This window comes from Anabrus simplex, chromosome 1, assembly GCF_040414725.1.
Source record: "Anabrus simplex isolate iqAnaSimp1 chromosome 1, ASM4041472v1, whole genome shotgun sequence".
Taxonomy (NCBI): Eukaryota; Metazoa; Arthropoda; class Insecta; order Orthoptera; family Tettigoniidae; genus Anabrus; species Anabrus simplex.
Window position 1 is genome coordinate 1,192,391,706 of NC_090265.1, and position 21,124 is coordinate 1,192,412,829.

Genomic DNA, 21,124 nt, shown 5'->3' on the forward strand with positions numbered 1-21,124 from the left:
GAGAAAGGATCGGATGAGGTAGAACTGGAGATGGTGTTCTGTGTTAATATATTAAGTGAGCCCTTATTTTCCCTAGTGTTAGCCTTATGAAGCCAGTATGTTTTAACCTTGTCCTATGTGTTATTTATAATTCATGTTGTGGCCATTTACATGTGCGTGTCGTGTTTATTATCGCTGAAAGTAGCCTAGGGTATGGAAAGTCAGAAGGCCGTAGAGATGAGTAATGAAAGTGAAATTTTTACAGGGGAAGTCCCCAACCTTGAAAGAGATAAGAGGGATGGTATTGTTGAAGCTAATGCGTCACTTGTGTCTGGTAGTGACAGTGATAGGTGCCCAGAAGGTAGGAATGCTATTGCATGTAGTGAACGTACCCTCGACGTAAACCGTGTGGAGCCCATTTCCCCCAGTTCGAGACCCGCTAATGACCCCTGTCTTTGACGTGGTGAGGAAATGGAAGTTAAATTTTTCTGGTGAAGGGAACAGCTCTAGTGTCGTAGAATTTCTTGAAAGGGTGGAAGACATTGCTGAATGTAGCTCGCTACCCCTTGACCTGTTCGTTCCTGTTATCCCCAGGATGCTGGAGAGGCCAGCGTTAAAATGGATCAGGCTAATCAAAAATAACATTCAGTCATGGGATGATTTTGCCACTCGGATCAAACAGCGGTTTGGCTTGTCCGACATGGACTACTGTTTGAAACAGGAATTTTTCAGAACTCAGGGAGTAGGGGAAGGAATTGATGGTTACGCCACGGTATTTTGACCTTATTTAACCGTATGCGTGTGAAGGTGCTAGAATCTGAAGTCTTTGATCAGTTCTATAGAAATTTAATAATAATAATAATTTGTGTCTGGTAGTGAGACCGATAGATGCCCAGAAGGTAGGAATGCTATTGCATGTACTGATCGAACCCAGTTATGATGTTATGTACAGATGTTATTCGTTTTACGTCTCACTAACTACTTTTATGGTCTTCAGAGACGCCGAGGTGCCGGAATTTAGTCCCGCAGGAGTTTTTTTACGTGCCAGTAAATCTATCGACACGAGGCTGTCGTATTTGAGCACCTTCAAATACCACCGGACTGAGCCAGGATTGAACCTGCCAAGTTGGGGTTACAAGGCCAGCGCCTTAACCGTCTGAGCCACTCAGCCCGGCGTATAGAAATTTAGCCCCTGATTATAAATTATATGTTAAACGATCTCAGGTTGAATGTGTTGAAGATATTATTTTAGGTCGTGAATTCGAGTCCACAGTCTGTCAGAATAAATTATACCATCCGCCTCCCACTCCGTCTGATTGTTCATTTCCCAACGTTGCCTGTCGTACGCCCGTTAAATCGGTCTTCTTTGGTGCAACCCCTTTCCCATCTTGCCCCGTTGCTAGTCCTGATCGCAGGGGTAGTGTTGTGTCTCCGCCTCAGCGTTCCGCTAATGTCATCCAATCTCCTAACTCGCCCGTTGTTAGCGACGCTGCTGCAATGAAGTGCTGGAATTGTGGGAAATTAGGGCATGTTTCGTAGAACTGCTGGTCTAAGTCTCCTCTGAAATGCTCCCAGTGTGGTCTAGCAGGTGTCACTCAGCGCGTGTCCTCGGTGCAACCCTCAGCAGGGAAACTAAAGGCGCGCCGGCGTGATGGCCTGTCGTTGGCGCCTGATGTTTGTGTTAATAAAAGGATCTGGGGCTTTTCCTTGTCTACACCCTGGGCCAAAATTTTGGTTGGATCGCGGGTACTGTATGGCTTATTAGACATCGGTTCATGTGTCTCCTTCATGAACCAATCCTTTGTGTCTTCTACAGATTTAGAATATCTCCAAGTCTGTGAGAGCTTGGGAAAGTTCATGTCTACCGGTGACCGTCAGGTATGTCCCATGGGTCGAATAAAATGTCACATCAAAATTCACAATCTTACATGGGATTGGACGTTTAATGTTGTGCCCGATCTGTCTGTCCCGGTGATTTTAGGAACCTGATTTTATGCTGGCTACTGGTCTATCTATTGATTTTATCACTTGTACTTTTGCCTTTCGATTCAAATCAGGCGTAAGTTACCCTTTTGAAGCTCCTTTCCAACGTGCTACTGTATGCGCTCTTTCAAAATCCCAACTTCCTAACGCCTCATGTGATCTGACTGACAATCAAAACCTGATGTTGAGCAGTTTGTTGGAAGAATTTTCTGATGTTTTAACGGCTGATTTGGTTTGTGCAAAAAATTTCTCCTTTCCATTGAATTCAAAGATGATAACCCTGTTAGGTCACCTCCATTCAGTTGCTCGCCCCCTAAGTTGTCTGCTATGAGAGAATGTGTTGACGATCTTTCGGAAAAGAAGGTCATCAGTCACTCCAAGTCACCATACAATGACGGTAGATTCAGGTTTGTAATTGATTGTCATAAGGTCAATAAGAACATAGTCTTCGACAGCTTTCCCTTACCTACCATTGAAAGTGCTTTTCAACATTGTCATGGCGCTATATTCTTCACAGGTTTTGACTTCAACTCAGAGTACTACCGAATCCCTTTGGATCCCAAAAGTCGCCCCTGTACTGCCTTCGCCACTCCTTTTGGCCTATTTGAATTCAATAAAGTACCGATGGGCACCTCTATTGGTGGACAAGAGCTCAGCCGGGTGATGGATTCGATTTTCGGAGATCTAAAATTTTCCTACGTCTTCAATTTATTGGATGATCTTCTAATTTTTCCCCAAGCTTTGAGGAGCATCTTGCCCATCTTAGAGAGATTCTTAGTCGCTTGCGCAAGCACGGTTTCACAATAAATCCTAAAAAGGCATCTCTTTGCTCCAAGAGCCTAAATTTTCTTGGTCATGTCATATCCGATTCCGGAATCGCTGTGAACCCCGACAGAGTTAAATGTATCAAAGAGTTTCCTCGGCCTAAGAATGTCCGCAGTGTGAGAAGATTCCTGGGTATGGTTGGCTTTTACAGCCGTTTTATCAAAGACTTTTCCCAAATTTCGGCCCCCTTGAACCTTCTGAAAAGGAAAAATTTCCGTTTCGTCTGGGGTGAAGCTCAAACCCATGCTTTCGATCAACTGAAAAATGCCCTTTGTGAAGCCCCTGTCCTCCACAGTCCAAAATTTTCCCGAGATTTTGTCCTGCAGTGTGACTCCAGCGAACTTGCCGTTTCTGCTGTACTTAACCAGTCCGATGAGGACGGGAAGCTAGTCCCTATTGACTATTACAGCAAGCTGTTGCATGGAGCTGAATTTGATTTATGAGAAGGAATGCCTGGCCGTAGTTTTAGGTGTTGAGAAATTCCGTTTGTACTTGGATCACCGTTTCCAGTTGTGAGCTGTGTTTGGCCTTTTCTAGTCGAGGTCCACGCCTCGAATCTCTGACGTGTGCGTTTTATGCGTAGGTGTGTTGTCGGTAAGGGTGGGGGTGTGGCTCACAGATTACCGAAAAAATGTATGATCTAAAACTTGAGGACAAAAAACCAAGAGGGCGACCAAGACTCAGGTACAAGGACATGGTGAAGATTGACATTCAACAGCAAGGACATACTCTGGAAAGCATCGGAGAAGGAGAGAAGTTCAGAGATCGCAACTGGTGGAGAAGCCTCGTTCGCCGACCCATCGCTTAAGATGGAACGACGTGGGGTATGTATGTATGTATGTATGTATGTATTGAAAGATCGGAGGCAGCGGGTGATAACTCACAAAAGAAATTCAGAATGGCATACAAGGAAGGTGGGCACGCCACAAGGTAGTATTTTAGGACTGTTGCTTTTTACATTGTATATCAATGACATTTCATCTTCTCTAAAAATGTGTAATTACCTCCTATTGCCGATGATCTCCAAATATATTACCAATGCAGATTAAGCGAATTACCAAATGCAGTAAAATGCATAAATGATGACATGAAACAACTCAGTGAATATGCTCTCGTAAACAGACTTCACATAAATCCATCAAAATCGCAAGCTATCATTGTCGGTTCCCATAAGCTCCTACACAAGATCAACGATCCTGCTCTACAAATAAATAATAGCACAATCCCATACAGTAAAACAGTGAGAAATCTTGGGGTGACTAAGACTTTTTTTTTTTTTTTTTGCTAGGGGCTTTACGTCGCACCGACACAGATAGGTCTTATGGCGACGATGGGATAGGAAAGGTCTAGGAGTTGGAAGGAAGCGGCCGTGGCCTTAATTAAGGTACAGCCCCAGCATTTGCCTGGTGTGAAAATGGGAAACCACGGAAAACCATCTTCAGGGCTGCCGATAGTGGGATTCGAACCTACTATCTCCCGGATGCAAGCTCACAGCCGCGCGCCTCTACGCACACGGCCAACTCACCCGGTGTGACTAAGACTAAAACTCTAAATTGGACTGAACATATCAAAAACATAGGTCAGAAAGTGTTTGCTGCTCTACACCCACTGAAATTAAATAAAAGACATTATACCACTAAATATGCGGCAAAAGACTAACACAGACCCTAATTCTTCCTATCCTTGACTACTGTGATGTAATCTTGGTAGACGCTACTAAAGAACAAACCAGGAAACTGCAGCATATTATGAATTGTTGCCTTAGATTCATTTTTAAGCTAAGGTATGATGTGCGTATTACTCCTTATTATCAAGCACTGAACTGGTTAAAACCTGATAAGAGACATGAATATCATATACTGTACTTGTCTTAATACACAAACTTCTGCATAGTATATTTCATCTAAACTTCACTTCCTCTCTTCCTTCCATAACCGTAACACTCACTCAGGCTCCACTCTAACTATTCTTCTTCACCACTCTTCTGTGTATAATAATTATTTTCTTGTAACCGATTCCTGGCTCTGGAATTACCTGCTAGTAAGTGTCAGGGGTATTGACTCTTTCCTCAAATTGAAAATAACTTGCCGAGACTTCCTGTTGAGAGTTACCGATTGAAGTGTGTATATGTGCGTGTGATTGGTAACTGAAAAATTAAAAATGGTTCTGTTAATCTTATATAATGTAAACGTAAGGGTAGTTGATAAGTGTGTAAATTGTAAGTGTGTGTGCAAGTGTCTGTGTGAGAGAGAAAAGAGGACTGAATTATCAAGCTAATAAGCTGCATATTGTTTGGTTAATTAGGTTAATTAGGAAATAGTATAAGTAGCATAATTAGTGACAGGCAGCCTCAATATTATTTGTTGTATTGTGGTTGAATGTAAGAGAGGGCTGGGTGCCCTAACTTTGCAATATAAAATAAATAAATAAATAAATAAATAAATAAATAAATAAATAAATAAATAAATAAATAAATAAATAAATAAATAAATGGATGGTCCATTATTGGACATTATAAATTTTCCAGCCAACTCATTCCTGGTTGCCAGAATTTTGCCCCAGTGTGCTAAGTTGGGCTCATCAGTTGGTAAATAGCACACCCACCAACTGATACTCTAACGCCTAATATTGCTACTTCTGCAAACTTCTTTCCTATCATCTACTTTTAACTGGCGAAAACAGCTTCGTGAACACTTATATCATCTATCACTTCAGTTTCCCCATATAGAGCACATTAGGTTTTGTAGAATATTCTTCCTCGTAATTGGTTCTTTCACTTTCTAGTCCAGCTGTACTTCCAAGATTAACTTATTTGCCACTTTTTGGTCATGCTTTCTTCATTCACATTCCCTTCCCAGTTAACACTTGGTAAATTTAGACCACCCACTACTACCACGTTCCTTTCTGTGTAATTTCCCACGAAGCTGACTAACTTGTCAAATAATTTGCATCAGCATCACCATTTCCAGTTCTGTACCCCCAAAAACATCAAGTTGCCAGCTCTCTTTATAGATGAACCTTACACCAGGAATCTCATGCTTCTCATTCTTAACCTTTTCATAACTTGCAAATTCTTCTTTCACTAAAATCATTATCCCCTCCTCCTTTTAAATCTATCCTGTCACTACGATGATCACTCCAGTTCTGGGAGAAAATTTCTGAATCCATAATATCACTTCTTAGCCATCATTGAACTCCTCTTACAATATCTGGCAAATATATATCTACTAAATTAATTCTATTCCCTTCCTTACAATTTCCACAGTTTACCAGTAACAACTTTATGTCATTATTACATGACTTCCAGCTCCCTGTACACTCATCACCGCTTCCTAGCCCACCCCATTGTATATACCACCCAATAACTCTTCCAAAAAACCTCCTAACTTATACGTACCACCGCAGTTCAAATGAAGACCATCTGAGCGTAGATCCCTGTCTCCTATCTACAAATCTCAATCCCAGTTTCCCCACATACCCACTCCATTGTCTCATTTAAATCTCTAATCACCTTCCAGTCAATATCCCACTGACAATCTCTGCTCCTTGAAACTTTTTCCATGCTGCATCAACCAGATCCCACACAACTCCAATTATAGTGGCACCTATTACTGCTTTCCTTATGGTGTTGGTACCAATTGTGAAAAACTGCCACCTTCTCGTTACCCTCCTCTTTCCCTTCTACTTTCGTCAACATCTGCCTTAACCTAATTCCTGGATAACAGTCTAACCAATTTCACTTTCCTCCACACTTTCCCCACATGTGTAATAATGGATCCCCCTGACCAGAGCCTTAACCCCTCCCACATCATTGGATTACCTCCACTCCTGGTCTTTCTTATATTCCCTGATGGCTGCAGAAACCAACACCTCCTCCCTTGTCTCACCACCATCACCCTATTCTACCTCCTCCTCCTTCCTATTTTGTACTCGATATTTCTCTTTCCTACCTTTCTCCATTCCCTTACCTCCCATTCATCTTTTACATTTCCCTGTTTCTCCTCTTCCCTCTGCTGTTCTTCCTGCAGTGGCTCATACTGTTTCCTTACCAATATCCCTGCTGAACTCTCCACATGAGCAGAGCTCTTGGCTCTCAGTTTCGTTGTCCTTAAAACATTAGGACACCTGTCTTCCACAATTTCTCCCATTCCTGTTCCCTGATAGAATCCAATTTGTCTCTCAAACTCTCTAACTCTTCCCTCATACTCCTGAATGTCTGCTCATACCCACAGTCCCTGCACCTACATTCCCTAGCCATTCTCTAATCTTTATAGAGCTATGAAAAATAAAAATGTTTTAAACAAGAGTTAAAAAAAAAAAGTATCGTGTGAACAAAAAATCAAATTAGTAACCAAATAGTAAAACTATAACACACATGTAAAAAACTATTAGTAATAGTTTAGTAACTAATAGATTTTTACAGGTATAATTTACTACAGGGTCTTTTCTTTAGCATGCTCGGCAGCACCACTCAGAGCACGGCACGGCTGGCGCAATGACACTTGGTCGCTAGCCGGTATAATGCACGCTTTTTCCTCCCCACTACTCACGGCAATTCACACTTATAGACATCCATTTCTAGTGAAACTATTAGTCTAAAACCTACCTGGCATTACATTTGATGTTCAAAATGTTGTCCCTCAGCTGTCAAATACGCCTGACACCTCGTAAATAGGTTTGCAGGCACTCGACAAATCTCAACTCGTGTGAGGATTGTTCACATACACTTTTCCCTTCAGCATCCCCCACAGGTAATAATCACAGGGATTTAAATCAGGAGATTTCCCGTATTACCTCCATAGACCGATTAGCAGTGTGTGCCGTCGCATTATCTTGCATAAAGTAACCATTACTCCTTTCTTATTCCGTCAGCTCTTGAAAGAATGGTCTGAGAATGAGGGCTATATATCGATCAGCATTTATTGATTCGCGGAAAAATATAGGCCCTATAATTCTGCCAGCACTTATTGCGCACCAAACTCCTATTTTTACATCATGAAGTGGACGGACATGCAGCTGGTGGGGATTTTCTGCACACCAGTAGCGATTGTTTTGACTATTTACATAGCCACTTAAGTGTAGCCATGCTTCATCACTTATAAAAGTTCTGGGTCAACATACCCATCGTGAAATGACTGAAGCAACCAGTTACAATACCAAACCCTAGCGAAACTGTCAGGTCCTCTTAAATATTGGGCAGGGGTGGGTTTGTACGATTTTGCTTTTAACAGTTTTGTTGCTTTGTGGGTAGAAGAAAATGACACATTAGCCTGTACGGCGAGATGCGACAGGGATTTTGTTGGAGTTCTTTCCAAGAGAGCTCCTATTTCGTCAAGTTTTTCCTCTGTTAAAACGGTTCGTCTCTTGCGTGATTTCTTGTTAAGAATGGACCTGGTGGTGCGGAACTTCTTTACTAATCTACGTACCGTACTCCTATGGGGAGGGAGGATTCCAGAAAATTTGCGAATGAATCGAAAGCGGCATTCTGTATAAGAAGAATGCTTCACATAGCACAATACAATGAATACACGCTGTTCTACTGTATACATCACTCAAACAGACTATTAGTATTCCTACAGAAACTACGCTATTTTAAAACGAACACAATGAACACACAACCAATGCCGCAGATGAAATGAACTATTGCTGTGTGTGAAGCAATGGTTATCGCTACCGTACTGCATTAAATTATCTTAGCCAGTCATGAAGCAATGTATCTCTCGCCAAATGAGTCACCCGGCCGCGCTATCGCCTTCCGCGTGTGTTCTCCTCACACACGGAGCAGGCCATAAAAAAGACCCTGTATAACATACATACATACATACATACATACATACATACATACATTAACATTATAGACTGTTATGCCTTTCAGCGTTCAGTATGCAAGCCTCTGAGAATTTACTAAACGTCGCCACAATCCTCGATTTGCAACTAGTGTTGTGGCCTCATTTAGTTCCATACCTCTTATCTTTAAATTGCTAGAAACCGAGTCTAACCATCGTCGTCTTGGTCTACCTCTACTTCTCTTACCCTCCATAGCAGAGTCCATTATTCTCCTAGGTAACCTATCCTCCTCCATTCGCCTCTCATGACTCCACCACTGAAGCCGGTTTATGCGTACAGCTTCATCCATCAAGTTCATTCCTAAATTAGCCTTTATCTCCTCATTCCGAGTACCCTCCTGCCATTGTTAACACTTGTTTGTACCAGCAATCATTCTTGCTACTTTCATGTCTGTTACTTCTAACTTATGAATAAGATATCCTGAGTCCACCCAGTTTTCGCTCCCGTAAAGCAATGTTGGTCTGAAAACAGACCGATGTAAAGATAGTTTCGTCTGGGAGCTGACTTCCTTCTTACAGGATACTGCTGATCGCAACTGCGAGCTCACTGCATTAGATTTACTACACATTGATTCAATCTCACTTACTATATTACCATCCTGGGAGAATACACAACCTAAATACTTGAAATTATCGACCTGTTCTAGCTTTGTATCACCAATCTGATATTCAATTCTGTTGAATTTCTTACCTACTGACATCAATTTAGTCTTCGAGAGGCTAATTTTCATACCATACTCATTGCACTTATTTTCAAGTTACAAAATATTAGACTGCAGGCTTTCAGCACAATCTGCCATTAAGACCAAGTCATCAGCATAGGCCAAACTGCTTACTACATTTCCACCTAACTGAATCCCTCCCTACCATTTTATACCTTTCAGCAGATGATCCATGTAAACTACAAACAGCAAAGGTGAAAGATTACAGCCTTGTCTAACCCCTGTAAGTACCCTGAACCAAGAACTCATTCTACCATCAATTCTTACTGAAGCCCAATTGTCAACATAAATACCTTTGATTTATTTTAATAATCTACCTTTAATTCCATAGTCCCCCAGTATAGTGAACATCTTTTCCCTCAGTACCCTGTCATATGCTTTCTCTAGATCTACGAAACATAAACACAACTCCCTATTCTTCTCGTAGCATTTTTCAATTACCTGGCGCATACTGAAAATCTGATCCTGACAGCCTCTCTGTGGTCTGAAACCACACTGGCTTTCATCCAACTTCCTCTCAACGATTGATTGCACCCTCCCTTCCAAGATGCCAGTGAATACTTTGCCTGGTATACTAATCAATGAGATACCTCGATAATTGTTGCAATCCTTCCTGTTCCCTTGCTTATAGATAGGTGCAATTACTGCTTTTGTCCAATCTGAAGGTACCTTACCAACACTCCATGCTAATTTTACTATTCTATGAAGCCATTTCATCCCTGCCTTCCCACTATACTTCACCTTTTCAGGTCTAATTTCATCTATTCCTGCTGCCTTATGACAATGGAGTTTTCTTACCATCCTTTCCACTTTCTCAAGCATAATTTCACCAACATCATTTTCCTCCTCCCCATGAGCTTGGCTGTTTGCAACACCACCAGGATGATTAGCTTTTACATTGAGAAGATGTTCAAAATATTCCCTCCACCTCTCCAGTGATCTATTATTTCACCTGAATTACTCAAAACACTGTTCATTTCCTTTTTCCCTCCCTTCCTAAGATTCTTTATTACTGTCCAGAAAGGTTTCCCTGCTGCTTGACCTAGCCTTTCCAGGTTATAACCAAAATCTTTCCATGACTTCTTTTTGGATTCAACAACTATTTGTTTCGCTCTGTTTCTTTCATCTACGTACAAATCCCTGTCTGCCTCGGCCCTTGTTTGGAGCCATTTCTGATAAGCCTTCTTTTTACGTTTACAGGCTGCTCTCACTTCATCATTCCATCAAGATGTTCGCCTTTTCCCATCTTTACACACAGCTGTTCCTAGGCATTCCCTTGCTGTTTCTACTACAGCATCCCTGTATGCCACCCATTCACTTTCTATATCCTGAATCTGCTTACTGTCTACTGTTCGAAACTTCTCACTAATCATATCCATGTACTTCTGTCTCATTTCCTCGCCCTGGAGATTTTCTACCCTTATTCGTTTGCAGACAGATTTCACTTTCTCTACCCTAGGCCTAGAAATACTTAGTTCACTACAGAACAGATAGGGGTCTGTATCATCGAAATATCCACGAAAAACTTGTACATTCCTAACAGATATCTCGAATTCAAAGTCTGTTAAGATATAGTCTATTATGGATCTGGTACCCCTAGCCTCCCATGTGTAGCAGTGAATAGCCTTATGCTTGAAGAATGTATTCGTAACAGCTAAACCCATACTAGCACAGAAGTCCAGCAAACGCTTCCCATTCCCATTAGCTGCCATATCTTCTCCACATTTACCAATCACCCTTTCGTATCCTTCAGTTCTATTCCCAACTCTCGCATTGAAATCGCCCATTAGCACTATTCTATCCTTGCTGTTGACCCTGACCACGATGTCACTCAATGCTTCATAAAACTTGTCAACTTCATCCTCATTCGCACCCTCACATGGTGAATACACGGACACAATTCTTGTCCTAATTCCTCCAAGTGACAAATCTACCCAGATCATTCGCTCATTTACGTGCCTAACAGAAACTATGTTGCGTGCAATGGTATTCCTGATAAAGAGTCCTACCCCAGACTCTGCCCTTCCCTTTCTAACACCCGTCAAGTACACAAGTCAAGTACCCGAATATCACTTACTCCTAGCACATCCAGATGCATCCTCTTTGCTGACTCAGCCAGTTCTACCTTCTTTCTTCCATAAGCCCCATTAATATTGATAGCTCCTCATCGAATTCCATTTCGTTCGCCAAGTTGTTTCCAAGGAGTCCCTCGCCTGTCAAATGGGAGTGGGACTCCATTACTCCCGTAGATCCGAGTAATAAAATTTACATTTGATAACAACGACATTTACAATAAGTTACAAAAGTTGAAAACTAGAAAAGCAGCTGGAATTGATCAGATTTCTGGGGATATACTAAAGACAATGGGTTGGGATATAGCACCATATCTGAAGTACTTATCTGATTATTGTTTGGTCGAAGGAGCTATACCAGATGAATGGAGAGTTGCTATAGTAGCCCCTGTGTATAAAGGAAGGGGTGATAATTACAGGCCAGTAAGTTTGACATGCATTGGATGTAAGCTTTGGGAAGGCATTCTTTATGATTATATTAGACATGTTTGTGAAATTAATAACTGGTTCGATAGAAGGCAATTCGGTTTTAGGAAAAGTTATTCCACTGAAGCTCAACTTGTAGGATTCCAGCAAGATATAGCAGATATCTTGGATTCTGGAGGTCAAATGGACTGTATCGCGGTTGACCTGTCTAAAGCATTTGATAGGGTGGATCATGGGAGACTACTGGCAAAAATGAGTGCAATTGGACTAGACAAAAGAGTGACTGAATGGGTTGCTATATTTCTAGAAAATAGATCTCAGAGAATTAGAGTAGGTGAAGCTTTATCTGACCCTGTAATAATTAAGAGGGGAATTCCTCAAGGCAGTATTATCGGACCTTTATGTTTTCTTATATATATATATATATATGATATGAGTAAAGGAGTGGAATCGGAGGTAAGGCTTTTTGTGGATGATGTTATTCTCTATAGAGTGATAAGTAAGTTACAAGATTGTGAGCAACTGCAACGTGACCTCGAAAATGTTGTGAGATGGACAGCAGGCAATGGTATGTTGATAAACGGGGTTAAAAATCAGGTTGTGAGTTTCACAAATAGGAAAAGTCCTCTCAGTTTTAATTACTGCGTTGATGGGGTGAAAGTTCCTTTTGGGGATCATTGTAAGTATCTAGGTGTTAATATAAGGAAAGATCTTCATTGGGGTAATCACATAAATATGATTGTAAATAAAGGGTACATATCTCTGCAAATGGTTATGAGGGTGTTTAGGGGATGTAAAGGAGAGGGCATATAAGTCTCTGGTAAGACCCCAACTAGAGTATAGTTCCAGTGTAAGGGTCCCTCACCAGGATTACCTGATTCAAGAACTGGAAAAAATCCAAAGAAAAGCAGCTCGATTTGTTCTGGGTGATTTCCGACAAAAGAGTAGTGTTACAAAAATGTTGCAAAGTTTGGGTTGGGAAGAACTGAGAGAAAGAAGAAGAGCTGCTCGACTAAGTGGTATGTTCCGAACTGTCAGCGGAGAGATGGCGTGGAATGACATTAGTAGACGAATAAGTTTGAATGGCGTTTATAAAAGTAGGAAATATTCATTTACAGGAAGGGGAGTTAGGGATTGGAATAACTTACCAAGGGAGACGTTCAATAAATTTCCAATTTCTTTGAAATCATTTAAAAAAGGCTAGGAAAGCAACAGATAGGGAATCTGCCACCTGGGCGACTGCCCTAAATGCAGATCAGTATTGATTAATTGATTGATTGATTGCTTGCTAAAAATGTTCTGAGCTCATACAGGTAAAAAACTATTAATAATAGTTTAGTAACTAATAGATTTTTACAGGTATGTTATAGTGTTCTAAGAGTAATATTTTGTGTTTTGACAGACGAAAAACTTAAAAGTTACTTGTATCAAAGAAATCACCTTCAAAAGCAGCATATTTAGTCAATTCTAACAAGCAAAGTAACTACATTGATTTACATGTTTACAGTCTGTGTGAAATGGGATACTGTTTTTGCTGTGGTTGTAAAAATATTTTGGACTTGTACAAGTGATTTTTAACACAGTGAAATATTTTCTGGACAATTCTGAGTAGCCTCTAGAGGCCAAAACACTCCCCGTTTAATACAGGGTATAGTTTACTAGTGATTCAACTGAATATGAATAGATAAAATGATACTAGAGGACAAGTACCGGTATCATGAACACTTCACCACAACAGTGCAAATAATAATAATAATAATAATAATAATAATAATAATAATAATAATGCACCATTCCCTCGTCCAGGTTGGGTAGCGTAAGATCTAGACTAGCTCGAAGAGAATATCAATTTCCAAAACACAGACGAAATTCTGGGCTATGGGTTCTGTAACACAAGAAAACGCTGTCGTGGTAAACTATCGGATAAACAAACCTACGCAACGGACGTCTCCTAGTCGCGAATTCGGTTCGTATCCAAATATTATAGCATAATTCTTAATCTATGTTCACTTAACAACTAAATACTTATCCTAGGAAGTCATTGAAAGAATCATTAATTATACAGTACTATTTATTAAAAAATGAAGAAGATCTAGAAGAAGTACTTTAAGTGCTTTGAATATCATTAAAGAAATGAATAATAATTGATATCGCATCTCAAATGCTTTCAAAGTATTTTAAAATTAGAGGCCTCCGACTAATTAACAAGAAGAAACATAATCAAATATTTATAATCTTGATTGGGAGCAAACTGAAAATGTCTGACGCAAAATATTTACATTGCTTTAAATACAGATAAAATCAGAATCATGCTTATGACCTACTCTCATCATCACATAATCTGGTCCTACAAACTTTCACTTAATTTAATTAGTTATTCCCTACTCAATTCGCAGTATGGCAAAATTCATTTTCCAGCAGCAAACACATTCTGTCATCAGGGATATTATTTGTCAAAGGAAAACTTTCTTCTCAAATATCACAAACATTTCACATGTGAGTCGTCTATTTGCAAAACCGGCCATCTCCAAATGGTTAAATTTTTCAGGAGACCGAAAAAACGTATAAAATCTAAATAAAGAGATTTAGAATTATTTTTGTTTGTTATATCACTTCTAAATAGCATTGTAATGAACGTAACAGAATGCCAATGTTTTATTCGTATAATTATTTGAAATATTTAAAGTTCAAATTTGGAGATGGCCGGGTTTGCACCAAACTAAAGAAACTGAAGGAATGAAAATGCTTTATTTTAAAAGTTAACTTAAAAAATCAATGCAGTATAAAAAGCCAATGTATTTACACAAAATGAACCAGAAATAAATTTTCAAAAATTAAACGTTAAAAAACATTAAACATTAAATTAAACATTAATGCCATTGTCTACACTGTACTCACACGCATCTCCCTCATCTTCTGGGTTGTTTTTTGTGGAAGGTTATCGTTATCAGTGAGTTCTTTGTAAAACTTAAGCACTTCAACATTTCTCCACTGGGTCCCAGAGAGTCAATAGAGTCAACTGAGTCAATAGAGTTTCAACACCTTTTGCCTTTAAATTCTTTACTATTTTACCAGTAGGTATAACTTTTGGATTCATCATCAAAATATTTTTGCCTTTCTTACAAACGCCTAATTTTGTTCTGGGCGAAACACTAGTAACTTTTGACAATTGAGTTTCCTGAATTTTATTTCAAGTATCTAATGTAATCTGGTTTGTAAGAAGACTCTGTCATCATCAACCTTCAATTATGAATAATGTTACCAGTGATTTCATATAATGTAAATACATAAGCTTCTAAGCTTGTTTTATCAGAGTAAGAATATCTGTGGTTAGGAAATTTGTATAGAAATAGGTTACATTCATGCTATCATCTATGTATGGCATAATTTTTTGATGATCAAATAAGTAGTTGTTAAGTTATGCACGATATTTGGATCGTAAGTGGTACTATATAAAGCTTCTTGAAGAAATATCATACGTGTGAGAACCAATTATAATTATTATTTATCACAAATAGCGTCAATTAACCAAATTTCATTTCTAAAATTATCTATCTCTTCCTTTGCGATGTAATAATAATCATCACCATCATCATTCCTCATAACATACTACCATTCTTCATATATAACTCATTTATTTCATATAACACATCTCATGTCTCATCCTAATACTATAACAACATAATAATTCATCTCAACTTGATGCATGTTACTCTCTCATCGTTAATCATCCATCTAAATATTCTATTTTGTTCTCAAACTCTCTTCATTTTTTTTTCTTTGCTATTTGCTTTACGTCGCACCGACAGGTATGTCTTACGGCGACGATGGGATGGGAAAGGCCTAGGAATTGGAAGGAAGCGGCCGTGACCTTAATTAAGGTACAGCCCCGGCATTTGCCTGGTATGAAAATGGGAAACCACGGAAAACCATCTTCAGGGCTGCCGACAGTGGGGCTCGAACCCACTATCTTCCGATTACTGGGATATTGGCCGCACTTAAGCGACTGCAGCTATCGAGCTTGGTAAACTCTCTTCAAATTCCATAAATTATCTTATTATGTCTTCCTACAACGTTATAATAACCTATATACGATCATACTTCATCTCAGCTTAATAGTACATGCCCTAATATAAACCTAATGTTAACCACATTATTACATAATATCGTATTTACATGAATTAACTTTTTTTCATTCACCATTGGCAAGATTACGAATGCAAAAATTAAATCATTACTGGTTAATCACTTCCTATGTTAGAAGATTACCTAATAACCTCTGATACTGTGAATTCAGTTGACTATTCATGTAACATCACTCTTAAAGGACACTTAAAATAGCACTTTTATATAAATCTTTCAAGTAAGGAATGTAAATATAAATGGCACTTTCCAGATAAATATTATCTGAACTTCTTAATAGAAGAATGTTCTTAGTCAAGAATTATCTTTTCCTCTTGCCTCTCGTTGCTGCTGTCACATGTCCAGCTGGCTAGGACATGAGGTATTCGGGTTCACGGCATCGTATTAGCCTCTCGGGAATGTTAGGGATGGTCTTCGCTCAGCTCCAGTCCTCGTGGGCTGGACTTGTCGATCGTGTTACCATCATCTAGGTAGCCTCCGCCTCTGCACGTCTAGCACATGACGTAGTCAGTTTCTTGCGCAGTGAAAATAGAAAAGCAGATCAACATGGTCATTTTCGTCATCTTCAGGAAACAAAGCCTACTATGATCTATTAGTATTCTGTAATTACTGCTTCTTATTATGATATGATGTTTTAGAGTCTTTCAATATGTCTAGTAAGGCTTCAATTTAACTGTAATATAACACAACCCAGCATTTTCAAACTTTTTTCTTGTGGCAAGAGATGTGTTAGGTGATCCTAACTAATTTTGGGTCGCTGAACACGAATCTGTTGTCTGTTTCTATGTAACACGTCGTGTTTTCTCGCAATAGGTATATCAAAATACGAGATAGACCTGAATATTGCATTTAAAAAGTACTGAAAAATGTTGATAATTTTGGAAATATTTATATTTCTTTGAATTATTATATATATTTTGAAATAGTTGAATACTGTCTTGAATTATTACATACAATGAATAATTATTGAATATAAAAGTACAATGAAATATTTAGCATTTATTGTAATATAATACTGATTTACACAAAACCACAAACAACTGTGAGGTAATGAAAGCAATTTATTTTGACAATTAAACGTGATCTACAAGCAAACAATGTAACTTTTATTCAGTATCTTTATGAATTCATAAATGTGAACAAAATAAACTTTAACACTCCTAGATGTCCCTTTGGAATGAACGCTTGGCTGCCCAGCGCCTGACTACATCAAGTTTGGCTTCTATTTTCAAACAACAACAGTAGTCGGCCATCATTGGCTCATCCCACCTCCTCTGGTATCTTCTTTCTGCCTCCTTGATGTCCTGGTGGAAGCTCTCTCCCATCTCTTCAGTAACAGCCCCAAGATTTTTCGGAAAGTGATCGAGATGAGAATGAAGGAAGTGCAGTTTCAGATTCATTCTACACACCAACTCTTTCATATCAACCAACATCGTTTTCACTATTGTTTCGTATTGTTCATCCTTGACATTTTCTAGGAACTTCGTTATGATGTCTCTTATTGAATTCCATGCAGCAAGTTCCACGGCATTCATTGTCTGTTCAAAGTTTCTGTCTTTCAGAAGCTTTCTAATTTGTGGTCTATTAAAAATGCCTTCCTTATCTTTTGCATCAGATGAATGTGGAAATTAGCTTGCAATGTACTTGAAACAGGGGCTACTTTTGTTCAAGGCCTTAACAAAATGCTTCACGATTCCCAGTCTGATGTGTAGCGGTGACAAAATAATTTTTTGTGGGTAAACCAAGGCAGCTTTTGTAACATTTTTCACACCAGGTGTCGAAATTTGTCTCTTGGGCCAGAAAGGTGTAGACCAGTGTTTGTCCCTGGCTCTGCTGTCCCATTTACATAAATAACAAGGGAATTTATTGTAGCCTGCTTGTTGTCCTAATAGAATACCACACACATTCAAGTCACTACACACATCCCACCGGTGCTCATAATATTTGATTTTATCTAAAACAGTTTGCATTGTGATATATTGTAATTTTCTTTTAGTGAAACCGAATGTGCCACAGGAATCGAAGCTAGAATGTTTCCGTTATGAAGTAGTACAGCCTTTAAGCTCCTGTTGTAGCAATCCACAAACAGCCGATTCGCTGTTATCACAATGCAGTACTGTGCCGCATTGACACATTTTCAGACAGTAAATGGCAAATAACACGAAGACTAGATGTGATACAATAGAACCAATGACATTTTTGAAATCATGAGACCTTATTTAGTTAAAATCACGTATCAAATGCTTTGCCGCAAATATCATGCTGGGTAGTGTAATCTTTCTATTTCTTGCGTGACCAGTTGTTGTTATTCCGCGACTTCTTGATATTGAATTCCTTTCGTTATATGCGACTTCTTGCCGGTATCTCGTGATGTAGCACTGATGGTACTCTGCCGATTAGATCGTGCAGTTTTATATGATGAAATGTTAAAATTCTATTTCGCCGATGACTTCTACTATTTGTGAAAATGTTTAATATTATTTATCTTCAGCTTTATATATTTCTCTCTTCTGAATCAGCCTTCTTCCAAATGCTTCGCGTATTGCTCTGCTGGTATGGCTAGTGAAATATTTTTCTTTTCAATAATAAATTTTAACAATATTCCAACGTCTTTTCTCACCGCCTTCTATAATTTCTTTCCTTCTTTTACTTGACGAAAGTATCATTCTCTTATCATTTATGCACATGTTGACATTTTATTTCTGGCGTTCTTACGGCATAGTCACCATTTTTGTTCCAAATAAACTTCATTGCATACAGTGAAATGGCATAATAATAATAATAATAATAATAATAATAATATTAATAAGTGTAAGACGATCATCATAAGGGCGAGATGACCTAGATGTTAAATGCCTTAAAACAACAACGATCACCACCACCACCACCACCACCTATTATTACAGTGTCACAGATTTCCATGGTTGTAAAATATTAACGGGAAAATCATCAACAACATCAGATATGCAGATGATACTGTTGTCATAGCTAATGACATGCCAGCCCTTCAGTACATGATAAACTCCTTAGTTCAGCACAGTGAAGAGGTTGGATTATATGTTAACCCCTCAAAAACGAAACTGATGATGTTCTCTAAGAAGACAATTCAGACAAATCTCACAATAAAAGATCAAATAGTTGAACCAATGTCTTCTCTCAAATATCTGGGTACCATCTTGGATGACCAATGTAACTCCAAACGGGAGATAATATCTAGAATTGAGCAGACCAGGAAACAATTCATTACCATGAAGAAATTCTTTGTGAGGTCAGATTTCAATCTCCAACTACGAATTCGTATGATCCGCTACTATATATTTGCTGTTCTCCTATATGGATATGAAAGCTGGACTCTGAATCCAATCACAGAAAAACGTATTGATGCCTTCGAAATGTTCCTGTATCGCCGTCTCTTGAGGATATCCTGGGTAATGAAAATCTCAAATGCAGAGGTCCTTCGTCGGATGAAATAGCAAAAAGAACTACTGTTCACTATAAAACAGAGGAAAACTCAATACCTAGGACATATCATGAGAGGTGAGAGATATCAGTTATTACAGCTTATTATCGAAGGGAAGATACAGGGGAAGAGATCTGTTGGGAGAAGAAGAAATTCTTGGCTGAAAGACCTTCAAAGATGGCACTGCTGTACTTCAGAAATGCCATTCCATTCTGCACTGTCAAGATCAGAGCTAGTTACATGGATCGCCAACCTTCGCTCGGAGACGGCGTCTTAAGAAGAAGAAGAAAATATTGTTCTCTATCTCCTTACCTTGGCATCATGTGATGTGAACTCTATATAGCACTTTGAGCATTTACTGTACATCACTTATAAGCAGAAAAGGAGGAATTAACTACCTACAGTAAATAATGAGATATCCAAACTTTAGAAAATAGTACATTATGCAACAAGCTTATAATGCCAATAATTAGAACAGGAGTGTCTTAATTACCATTATAGGCAAGTTGCATACGACTGTTTATGCTCGACAATAATTATAACTCTCTTTTTTTAATATTCATAAATTTCTGTCAAGATGCCGTTTGACAGTTGAGTTTACTTAACAGGCCGCAGAGCGCATGCGCTGGGTTATTGATTTTCCGCGAGTGGATCAGAGACCGTCACAATGTCATATGTTTTCAAAGCTTTGATAGAAGGTTATTATAACCTAGCTTTATTTCAAATAAAAATTGTTTATTGTAAAGTTGGTGAAGGAAATTTGTGGGAATGTTCCATGTGGTTGTGGAATATTGGAAGTATAAAGTGCACTGATATTAATATGTGTGTCCGACATGTTTGATTTTGCTATCTTTACCTAATTCGTCAAACAGTTGTATCATAATGAAAATCTGAACTCTGATTGGTGGAGAACCTGTATCATAATGAAAATCTGAACTCTGATTTGTCGAGCATAAAATAAATTATAACACGGTGAGATGAAGACGTTGCAATGATGTTCAATGATGGGATTTTCAGTTTCAACTAATATGGGCAGTGATACTACAGAAATAATAAATAACTTACAAGAACAAAAATTAGAGATACAAAGAGAGGGAGTGATAAATAACACGAAAATATAGCCATCTGGAAGAAAAACACACATACAGTATTACAATACATAAATGTAATATTGCTGTGTTTTATACATCTACTGTATACTTAGAAAACTAGTCATTCACCGACATATCCTTAGAAGAGGTCAGAATAGTTACCAGGTTCAGGTACAAAGATATTCATGGGGGTTGTGGTTGGGGGCTGGAACAATGCTGGTGCAGGTATGACTGGGTTGGTTGCAGTCTTGCCTCCCAGCACATCCACGTAATTGGCCCGTGAACCTAACAACAGTACACACACATTACTTTGACAGTTTCAACAAGTGGAAGGTCAAAAGATGTTTATACTGATTCATGCTCACCTCTACTTCGATTCATTTTATAAATATTAGATCCAGAGTCTCCAGCACTACCTGGTGCTGGTGGAACAATATTACTTCCAGGAAGTTGAGATGTCTTAGGGGGTGGAGGGAGGACTGCATTTGTATCGTCCTCTTCTGAATCTACATTAGTCCAACGCTTTCTCTCAGGATCCCAAACAATCTGTAAAATGTATTAGATAATGGAATTTGTT

The 21,124-nt window shown here is 38.9% G+C and overlaps 1 protein-coding gene across 3 annotated transcripts in view; it reads right to left on the minus strand.

Annotated features, from left to right (window-relative positions):
• Sec16 (Secretory 16) overlaps positions 1 to 21,124 on the minus strand; it is a 753,833-nt gene that overhangs the window by 154,085 nt on the left and 578,624 nt on the right. For all 3 annotated transcript variants that reach the window (XM_067137541.2, XM_067137539.2, XM_067137540.2), the window contains exons 24-25: positions 20,913 to 21,093; positions 20,710 to 20,832 (exon numbers count right to left, since the gene is read on the minus strand). In XM_067137541.2, the coding sequence (XP_066993642.2) occupies positions 20,710 to 20,832; positions 20,913 to 21,093 (304 nt within the window). The remainder of the gene's footprint in view (positions 1 to 20,709; positions 20,833 to 20,912; positions 21,094 to 21,124) is intronic.